At 32.1% G+C, this 10,733-nt stretch overlaps 1 protein-coding gene across 2 annotated transcripts; it reads left to right on the forward strand.

Annotated features, from left to right (window-relative positions):
* The first annotated feature begins 68 nt into the window (after positions 1-68).
* On the forward strand, positions 69-7,422 carry LOC134691798 (oxidative stress-responsive serine-rich protein 1-like). Of its 2 annotated transcripts, none has more exons than XM_063552289.1 (4): positions 69-200; positions 3,771-3,883; positions 4,687-4,746; positions 5,387-7,422. In XM_063552289.1, the coding sequence occupies exons 2-4, from the start codon at positions 3,789-3,791 to the stop codon at positions 6,078-6,080; spliced, it is 849 nt and encodes a 282-aa protein (XP_063408359.1). In that variant the 5' UTR covers positions 69-200; positions 3,771-3,788; the 3' UTR covers positions 6,081-7,422. The 2 variants fall into 2 exon arrangements, with proteins under 2 accessions (XP_063408359.1, XP_063408358.1); XM_063552288.1 differs by having other exon boundaries at positions 109-269.
* Positions 7,423-10,733: the final 3,311 nt, after the last annotated feature.

Genomic DNA, 10,733 nt, shown 5'->3' on the forward strand with positions numbered 1-10,733 from the left:
CTGATGTAGATTAAATTAAAATAATTTGGAATTTTTATAAAAATCTATAAACATTAAAAAAAATTGTATTTAATAAGGTCTATTCTCAAATATCAAATGCATTATATTTTTCCATTGACTTAAGAATTTGTTTACAAACATGCTTATGACGTAAACATTTGGAGCAATATGGCGACGACGGAAATTTCCTTATCATGTTTGTAGGTTGAGACGGAAATAATGTAAAATTACTAGTGGAAGTAATTCTAAACTAAATCGCGTTGGGTTGGGTAAGCTTATCTGAAACTTTTTACATCATGCTAAGAATTGAGTATGTCGCCACGATTGATAATTTTGACCACTTATGGGGTCTTAAAAATTGTAAACAAACCAAAGGCAAAGTCAAATGTGAATCACGTTATGTGATGAAATTGTCATAGAAATAATTAATGAATCATTGTACCTTCATACCAGTGAAGTCTGCTTAATTTTAACAGAATTAATAAGTTATTAATTTAACAGTGCGGATGACACAGTTTATTTTAGTGAATTAACCTGTAAGTGTAAAGAAAAAATAATAATTTTTATGGAATACTGAGGGGGGATAGGAGGGGTCCTGATCCCGAAATCCCGTGCTGAAAAACACTAAATCCTGAGGTCCTGAAATTAAATAAGTAAATCTCGGCATCCCGAAATCTGAAAAAAAGAATTGCCGTCCTAACCCGAAAGGGTCTATCCCGAAATCCCAAGCTTAAAAACAGCCGATCCAGGAGTCCCGATAAAGGTGGTCCGATAAAGGTCCTATCCCCTCTCAATACTGTCTTTTAGAATATTCTAGTCAAATCGGCACATGGTTATATTGTCAATTTATGAAATCATTTCACCATCCACATGTCTTTTTTCAATTTTTAAGGCAAAGACATGTATTCTACTGTTTTAATTACGGATCTTCAAAATTATGGAAATTAAGTCATTAGTCTTTAATGTGACGATTTCTAATGACAAACGTTAGTCTTTACTCATTAGTGAGTGTCAACTTGACACTATAATCTCTGTATTTTCGATCACAATTTTATGTCGCTATTGTATATAACTCATTAGAAGTTTGTATTTATAATGTGGCACTGCAGAGAAAAATATACATGATATTTAAATAATTAAATAAATATAAAAAATAAATCAATAAATTATAAAACCTTAACTATCTATTTTGTGAACCTTCCAGCTGTCATGCCAGTATCTTTAATACAGAACCCTAACATAAGTTAAATATCTTACAACTCGGACCATCTCGAAAAACTTGGACTGTCTATAATAACAACTAAAACTAAATGAACATTATTTTAACTACATTTTGTACAATGCAGTTATTGAATCACATTATTACTCTTATGATCATTAAGCTATACCTATAAACACCTAAATAATCACTTTGTTTTTATAATTTAGAATAATTTATATGTGTATAATTGTAGCATTTAAATGATTTTAAGATGTTTAAGCCCCTGGAATTCTTCAGTTGTTCTTTTATTTTTGTAACATCCATGGTAAACAAGTCACTTTTCACAATTGCATTTAGATGATAGATATATAATATACGTGTATGTGTATTGTGAAATTAAAGTGAATAAATCTTTATGAAAAACATAGTTGATTTTTAAAATGGATCTGAGAAGAAAAAAACTTATTAAAAATAGAAAGACACTCATTAAGGTCTTTCCTTTTACTAAAGGGAAAGACCTTACTGTATTTCTTCTGATTATTATTATTAAGGTCTTTCCTTTTACTAAAGGGAAAGACCTTACTGTATTTCTTCTGTTTATTATTATTATTCTTCCGTTAAACTTTGACAAATTTAGCCGCGTTAACCGTAAGACGTGTCGCTTTCATATTCACAATTTGTATCAGTGTCATGAATACCTATCCAGAACTCACCCTGTGAGTCGAAATATTTTGTCGGTTCGGAGTTATCCCTCCGAAACCAAAAAACCTTGTTATCGTTCCAACACCGTAACCGTAATAGGTAGAAAAAAAACAAAGGGTGAAATTTGTTCAGGACCAGACACCGGTTCTTCATTACATTTGGATCGAAAAGATTCAACGACTCATTGGTAGGGTTATGCCCCTTTGAAAATTAACCGGTGTCGGTTGGCCACCAAAACTCAGAAACCGTTAGTCGTAGACACCTAGGATCTTCACCAATCATCATCAATTCATGTATCTTTGAAAAATTCCTCAAGGTCAAATTTGTATGTTGACCTTGACCTTTGACCTAACATCTTGTTATGGGATAATCTCAGAAACCATAAAACTTACAGAAGTTTTGAATAGTGGAAAATGTTTGGGTCATTATGGCGCAACTTTGTTACATTTTGACCAAAAAGATTTGACCTTTTTTTAAGGGGCATAACCCCTGTTTTAGGTTTCTAAAAAGACAAAATCAGCTTTTACTATATAACCAAAGGTCCTAGACCCTTGGGGTCTTCAGTAATGGCATTGGGGACTGATGACCTTGACAAAGGTCAAAATGTCAAAGGTCAAGGTCATGTCCCAGATAGCGAATTTAGTGTTTTTAACCTTATATAAAGGATTTTTAGTGTTTTTTCGAGCTTTTTAAGATTGACTTTGACCTTTTCAATACATTCTACGTCTGTTGGAACATGTATTTTACATTACAAAAGGAAAGACCTCTCAATTGTTCAAGAACAATTGACAGTTTAATTATTATTCTTTTTGTTCCGCCAAACTTTGACGAAGTTAGCCTCCGTAACCGTAAGACGTGTCGCTTTCATGTTCACACTTTGTATCGGTGTCATGAATACCTATCAGGAACTCACCCTGTGAGTCGAAATATTTTGTCGGTTCGGAGTAATCCCTCCGAAACCCAAAAACCTTGTTATCGTTCCAACACCGTAACCGTAATAGGTAGAAAAAAAATAAAGGGTGAAATTTGTTTAGGACCAGACTTCGGTTCTTCGTTACATTTGGATCGAAAAGATTCAACGACTCATTGGTAGGGTTATGCCCCTATAAAAATTAACCGGTGTCGGTTGGCCACCAAAACTCAGAAACCGTAAGTCGTAGACACCTAGGATCTTCACCAATCATCATCAATTCATGTATCTTTGAAAAATACCTCAAGGTCAAATTTGTATGTTGACCTTGACCTTTGACCTAACACCTTGTTATGGGATAATCTCAGCAACCATTATACTTACAGATGTTTTAAATAGTGGAAAATGTTTGGGTCATTACGGCGCAACTTTGTTACATTTTGACCGAAGAAATTTAACCTATTTTTAAGGGGCATAAAGCCTGTTTTAAGTTTCTGAAAAGACAAAATCAGCTTTTACTACATAACCAAAGGTCCTAGACCCATGGGGTCTTCAGCAATGACATTGGGGCCTGATGACCTTGACAAAGGTCAAAAGGTCAAAGGTCAAGGTCAATTCCCATATATCTAATTATGTGTTTTTGACCTTATTTAAAGGATTTTCAGTGTGTTTTAAAGCTTTTCAATGCATTTTACGTCTATTGAAACATGTATTTTACGTTATAAAAGGAAAGACCTCTCAATTGTTCAAGAACAATTGACAGTTTAATTATTATTGTTATTCTGAACAGCTAAACTTATGATTGGCAAGATTATAGAGAAAAGAAAATCATGTATTATATAAGAAAGAGCAATTTTTAGACAACCAAATATTTACTGTGAAAACAGTCTTACATGTATATGAAAAATATTTTGTGTTGTTGTATTTGTTGATAATTTTTTTATTATTTATTTTCAGGGCCTTGATTTTTAGGACATGGGTGGTGAAAAACAATCCCTTGAAAAAAGCAACAGTAGTTTACGTTTGAATTCAGCATTTAAACGTATGAAAGTGGATCCTCAAATGAAAAGGTACTTGATTAAAACTGCCTGACAGCTGTCTGTTTTTGTACAATGGATTAACATGAAAAATTAATAATGTGATTTTAGGAAATTCAGAAAAGAAATAGTGCTGTCAAAATTTAAAAAAAGCATAAGTAAATAACATGTTTTAGCTGAAGACTATACACATGCACTGCATGACATGTATATACATTTGTACTAGTGGAAAGTAATAGAAAGATTAATAGATGTTTAAGCCAGTGTTGAAATATTTGATGAACAGATTACATGTTCTTTTTATATTTGCCCTAGTACATGCATGTATTTTATACTCTCTCAATTTATATAATATATACATTGCCTATAAGTCATAACTCTGGAGGATATATTGAGCACTATAGGACTCACTAGAAACACAGTTCTATTAGCAGAAATTTGATTTTAAAGTCACTATAGAATACAAATTATTGCCCTTGTTGGGAACTAAACCAGTTTAAATTCGAGTTCTCTGCAGTGCAGTTCTACTTCCCAACAAGAGAATGAGTTTTTGAAAAGGGCTATATTTCTCTGGTAACTGGCATCAATCATTCAATAGTTTTAAAGAGAAGATGTGAAACACTTTTTATACCAAATTTTAGTGTCCTATGAAATGTTGGATCAACATATTAGTACAATTTCATAGCCATAATTTTATGAACTGGGAAAATTGACAATGAAAATAAATCACAATAAAATGTATGCATGCGTGCATGTTCTTCAAAAAGTTAAATATTAGCATCTTGTTTGCTTAAAATTATAAAGTTTTGTTTACACTATAAATCTTTTATTTTCAGGGAAGAAATGGCAGCTAAAAAAGAGGAGGCATTTCAGTCAGTAGCTGAATTATGGAGAACGTAAGGATTTGATACCTGCCATGGGAAAACTTTTATTCTTCCTTGAAAGATCTTTTATTCTTTGGTTCTAATTTTTATGGGGGGGGGGGGAGGATTATTTTTTTGGGAGGTTAGTAGGAGAATAGCCCTACTTGTTATTGCAGATTTCTCTTGTGTCATAAACATATATCTTGGATGTTTCAAAGCACCATTCTTCATTTGTTCATTGGCCTCAAAGGACTAGAGTGTGCTTTTGCCTATTACATGTACTTGGTATAATCTTTGTCTGTAAACTTTTACATAAATCTTCTTTTTATTTAAAAATAACCATACCATGCATACTGATCCAGGAACATCATTGGTTTATCTAATTTATTAAATGTGTTTAATGTCCCTGTCTGCCAACCAAAATAGCTGACTTGGCTTAAAATAGAACATAGGGATAAATGCAAAGTTTTGACTATTGTCTCTAAAACTGCAATAGACGGGGAAAAAATTTGTCATGGCCAAAAATGTTCAGAATGTCGAAATGTACCATAAAACCTATCATGAGTAAATGGTGAATTTTACCATTTTTTTTTTCTTTTAGCTGAAGTCATTCCTGTGTCAGATTTGCTTTTTTTTAACAAAATATTTATATACCTTTTCTTATATATTGCAGTGATAATGAAGATAGGAAGACTGATAAAGGCAAAACAATGAAACATAAAAAGTCATCATCAAGAACAGAACCATATCCCCAGGATATTACTCTTCCTATGCAGAGATTAAACTTATCTGCTAGATGTAAGAAACACCAGTGTAGTTGTTCAAAAGATAAACCAGAGTCTGTCAATAAATTTAATTATGCAAAAGTAACCAAGTCTCCAAGACAAATTATCAGGGAATCAAAGTTAAAAATACATCATTCAGAGAAAGATCGTAGCCAGGTCATTAGAGCAGCAAGGTTAAAACTTCATAAATTAGACAAAGGAATTGAAACTCCACGATTTTACCAAGATCTCTCAAAACATACTAAACCATTAGCACAGGCTAGTCCTCATAAGAATGATGCAATTTTTGGGTCTATTGCAAGCAAACAGACGGTCAAAGACTTTGCCAGTTTTTCAGCTGCATCGGATGAAGGTTCTTCTAATCAATTAACAGTCAGTCATTATAGTGGGCATAGACAAAACAAGAGTTGTACTTCAAAGTCATCTGGTGCTGAATCCTATTCAAGTGACAGTGATCCAGTCAGTTGTTCTCAGCAGGCCAGACTCGATGATATGAGCGTAAATGAACTGGCAGGTTATTTTGATGACTTTGTTTATATACCTAAAAAGATGTCAACAATGGCTGAAATGATGTATACATGATATCAAGCAATTTGTTTTGTTGAAACAATGTTAACATGGCAACCATTATGTTTATCACAGTATAATTATACAAGATTTTATGTTTGTTTATTCAAGTGTGTGTAAACAGCTGATTTTACTGCCGTTTTATTTTGCATTTTTTGTTCTTTTTGAAAGTAGCATTCAAGAAATGTTTTGTATTTTTGTCAGTTCATTTTTAAATATATATACAGTACTGCATCCTTTCATCCTTTTTTAAAAAGATTCTTAAAATCTTCATTTCAGTTGTTAATTATTCTTGCCAAAAAAAGTTTTCTTGCAGACTTAAAAAATAAAATTTTAAATTAAAAATTAAAAAAAACCTGATGTTTTAATGTGTATTACTGTTCAATTCAACTGATTTTTTTTCAATTTTGTCATTTTAGTACAATATTTATGTCTGTTATTAAAGTTTACAACTGCATGTTGTTCAATTGTAAGAATAGGATGATACATTTAAGTAATAAACCATGATTCTGCTTCAATTACAATTCAACACATTATGAAGGGGTTCATCTGAATTAGTTTGGCTTAAAATTTAAAATTTCTGATTTGACCATGTTTGTTCCTGTTTACTTCATGATTTTTTTTATATATAAAGTGGTCATGGTATCTGATTAAATTAGCATATAAATAAAATTTCGGGTTACTTCATGATTTTTTTTTTCAATTTTAGTAGGTTTTTTTTCTATATTTAAATAATGGTATAAAGGTACTACAAATGACTTGATTAACATCTTTTTATAGCAAAGATTAAACTTGTTAATGTTAAAGTTACTGAATTAAGACCTGTTGGAGCAGTGCGTGTGGTTAATTGCTACATCAATATAATAAATCATTTAACAGAATAATTTTTAGTTCAACATGTAGAAAACTTTAAGTTTTTTCCCCTCACATGTATCTGACAATTATGTTCACCTAATACATGAACATCTTGCCCAAAGGTATAAAAAAAATTTAAACATTTAGCAAGTTTATAGGATAATCTTTCAAAAATCTGTTAAACCAATGTTCATTCAGTCACAGTAAACTAATTATAAGATTTTCATGAACACAAACATCCTTCCGGGATTGGGCTAAATTATATTTATTCTAAATTAATTTTTTTTTGTGACTTTTAAAAGTAAAATAGAGAAATGTTTTTATTTAGAAATTCACACTATACTTCATTGATTTTGGCTAAAATGTTGATGTAGTTTATATCAGTAGTGCTTGTTTTTGTTACCTTTAACTGAGGGCAATTTGATGTTTCATACACTGTATATATACTATCATAATCATGTTCAAATTCTATTTATTGGAAAATAAAGTTTACAAAAATAAACATTGTTGTATCTATACTAGTGCGTGAAATCAAGGGTTCCTTTGTATAAAATGACCTCAGCTTTTCATATGTATTACATCAATTTGCTATAACTATTTATAAAGCAATACCTGTACCTCAGTGTATTTCATTCAGACAATTGGATGGAAAAAAACAATATTTTCATATCTACAAATTTTATGATACCATATTTCAATCTTCACACAGATGTTTCAGCAGTAGTTAAAATTGTCCAGAAAAAAATTACCCTTTAACAAGAGTGCACACACTGAAATGTCTCGCCTTCTTTACTAATCATTGATATTATGTTGATAATGATAGTCCTAATAATAAAGCTTTATTACAACAGTCACACAAACTTAACATAAACCAAGAAACATTGACCTTTGAACCATGAAAATGAGGTCAAGGTCAGATGAACCATGCCAGGTAGGCATGTACAGCTAACAATTCTTCCATACAACAAATAAAATTGACTTATTGCTTCTTATAGTTTAAGAAAAACAGACCAAAACAAAAAAGCTTTACACTGAGCAATGAACTGTAAAAAATGAGGTCATGGTCAAATAAAACCTGCACAACTGACATGTAGATCATGAAATATTTCCATACACCAAATATAGTTGACCTATTGCATATAGTATTAGAAAAAAAGACCAAAACTCAAAAACTTAACTTTGACCACTGAACCATGAAAATGAGGTCAAGGTCATATGACACCTGCCAGGTAATCCTGTACACCTTACAACACAACCATTCCATACACAAAATATAGAAGACCTATTGCCTACAGTATAAGAAATACAGACCAAAACACAAAAACTTAACTATAACCACTGAACCATGAAAATGAGGTCAAGGTCATATGACACCTGCCAGTTGGACATGTACACCTTACAGTGCTTCCATACACCCAATATACTAGACCTATTGCTTATAGTATCTCAGATATGGACTTGACCACCAAAACTTAACCTTATTCACTGATTCATGAAATGAGGTTGAGGTCAAGTGAAAACTGTCTAACGGGCAAGAGGACCTTGCAAGGTATGCACATACCAAATATAATTATCCTATTACTTATAAGAGAGAATTTAACATTACAAAAATTCTTAACTTTAAGTAGTCACTGAACCATGAAAATGAGGTCAAGGACATTGGTCATGTGACTGACGAAAACTTCATAACATGAGGCATCCATATACAAAGTATGAAGCATCCAGGTCTCCCACCTTCTAAGATATAAAGCTTTTAAGAAGTGAGCTAACACCGCCGCCGCCGGATCACTATCCCTATGTTGAGCTTTCTGCGACAAAAGTCGCAGGCTCGACAAAAACTAGCTGTTCATCTGAAATCATAATTCTTTCCTCAATTTATAAATGTGAACCTGATAGGTATGCAAGACTTTTACTGTCCTCATTCTTTTATGATTATGGTATGAGAAATGGTCTAAAATAATGTCCAAGTATGTACTCAATTTGATGCAATCTATGATTTCATATCAGCTCCTATATTAACTATATCTGGTCTATAATATAGTCAGTTGCACATTATTTTCTGGTAGAGGTTGTTTGTTCTCATTTTCATGGTTCAATACTCCATCATTAGTTTTATCGGAAAGTTTTCACATACATGTACTTAAAGTCAACTATATTTTGTATACTGTAAATTCAGAAATTATTGCGAGGTTTTTATTATTGCGAAAAATGCGATAGAGTTGGAAACGCAATAATTTAAACTCGCATTTTGGAATGTTTTATACATGTTACATGAATTAAACAGATTTTTTCTCAAAATCGTATTTTATAATTAAAATCGCATTTAAATCTAAAATGACAAAATCGCAATAATAAATACACGCAATAATTTCTGAATTTACAGTATACACTAGTCAGAACAACTGGTTTTACTTGATTTTGATCTCATTTTTCATGTTCAGCAAGAGAGCAAATGCTAAAATGTCTTGCCTGCTGTACTCCAGACTGAATTTATGTTGTATGTCTGTAATATGAAGGTTTTATGACAAGTCAAGCGTGGCATAAACCTGTTAACGAGGTCATGGTCAGATTAACCCTGCCAGACAGATATGTCCACTTTACAATGACACATTTACTATGCACCAAATATAGTTTGCTGTTGCCTGATGTTTGAGAAAAACAAACTTATTAGAAACAGGAAGTTGTCAGGTTCCCTGCGTACCAGTTTTTTCTGCATGAAAATCCAGACCCATAAACAGGATTAATTTAAAATTGATTGTAAGGTTCAGCACTTGTAAGGCCAAAGTCAATCAAAATATAGTTTTTTTCTACTTAAATGTCTACAACTACCCGACGACTAAAATCATGAAAATCAAACTTTATCTTCATTTAGTCACAGGAACAACATGTCAAAATTTGAAACGATTTCGTCAAGTGTTTTCATGTATTTGTAGTGACAGTTTGCAGCTGCCTCTATGCTGTACAATTAATCACTGATATTTTACTATAGCATTCTGGTTAAATATGAAAAATTTACTGTTGAACGATTAAAATGAGGTCAAGGTAAGATAAACCTGCAAGACATGTACACCATGCAATGATTCCATACACCAAATACAGATGACCTATTGCTTATAGAATATGAATATCAGATTTTATCACGAAAATTTAACATTCATTAATAAACCATTAAAATGAGGTCAGGGTCAGATAAAACTTGCCAGACTTATATGTATACCCAACTATCATTTTCATACACCTAAAAATAGTGGCCCAATGGCTTATGGTATATGATAATGTGACCAAACTTGAAATCTTAGCATTATTAAAGGAACATTGAAAAAAATGACAACCACTTGAACTGGACTGGGATCAGTGATCCATGAAGTGAGGTAGACTTTAGGTGAACCCTAACCGACAGACTTGTAGACTTTGCATAGATCAGATTTACCAAATGTATGTATCATTTTACTCATCATATATGAGTATTTCACATGACAAAGAACATATTTTGTTTCACACAGTTGCTGAACCCCCCAAAAAATAGTTCAAGAACCAAGGGCAGACAGAAACATAGTTACATCAGGCATCTGCATACAAGGTATGGATCAAGTCTTCTAACTTCTGAAATATGAAGCTTTATACAAATAGCTTTCACAATTGTCATGACAACTGTTACAATTGTCTGTCACAATCCTATACCCATCTTCTCTTTTGAAGATGACCAATGAATAACCCTAGATGACCTAATTATGTTCAGCAGAAATTACTTCGTTTCTGCATGAATTTGAGATCTGTTCCAGTTTTGGTGATATCATTCATTCTTCTCAGTCA

Source organism: Mytilus trossulus, chromosome 1, assembly GCF_036588685.1.
Source record: "Mytilus trossulus isolate FHL-02 chromosome 1, PNRI_Mtr1.1.1.hap1, whole genome shotgun sequence".
Taxonomy (NCBI): Eukaryota; Metazoa; Mollusca; class Bivalvia; order Mytilida; family Mytilidae; genus Mytilus; species Mytilus trossulus.

Excerpts from the sequence above, each read along its gene's own strand:
- LOC134691798 (XM_063552289.1), top strand. The coding sequence starts at position 3,789 with ATGGGTGGTGAAAAACAATCCCTTGAAAAAAGCAACAGTAGTTTACGT. Across the intron at positions 3,884-4,686 it reads GTGGATCCTCAAATGAAAAG|GGAAGAAATGGCAGCTAAAA; the intron begins GTACTTGATTAA and ends TTTTATTTTCAG. Across the intron at positions 4,747-5,386 it reads GTAGCTGAATTATGGAGAAC|TGATAATGAAGATAGGAAGA; the intron begins GTAAGGATTTGA and ends TATATATTGCAG.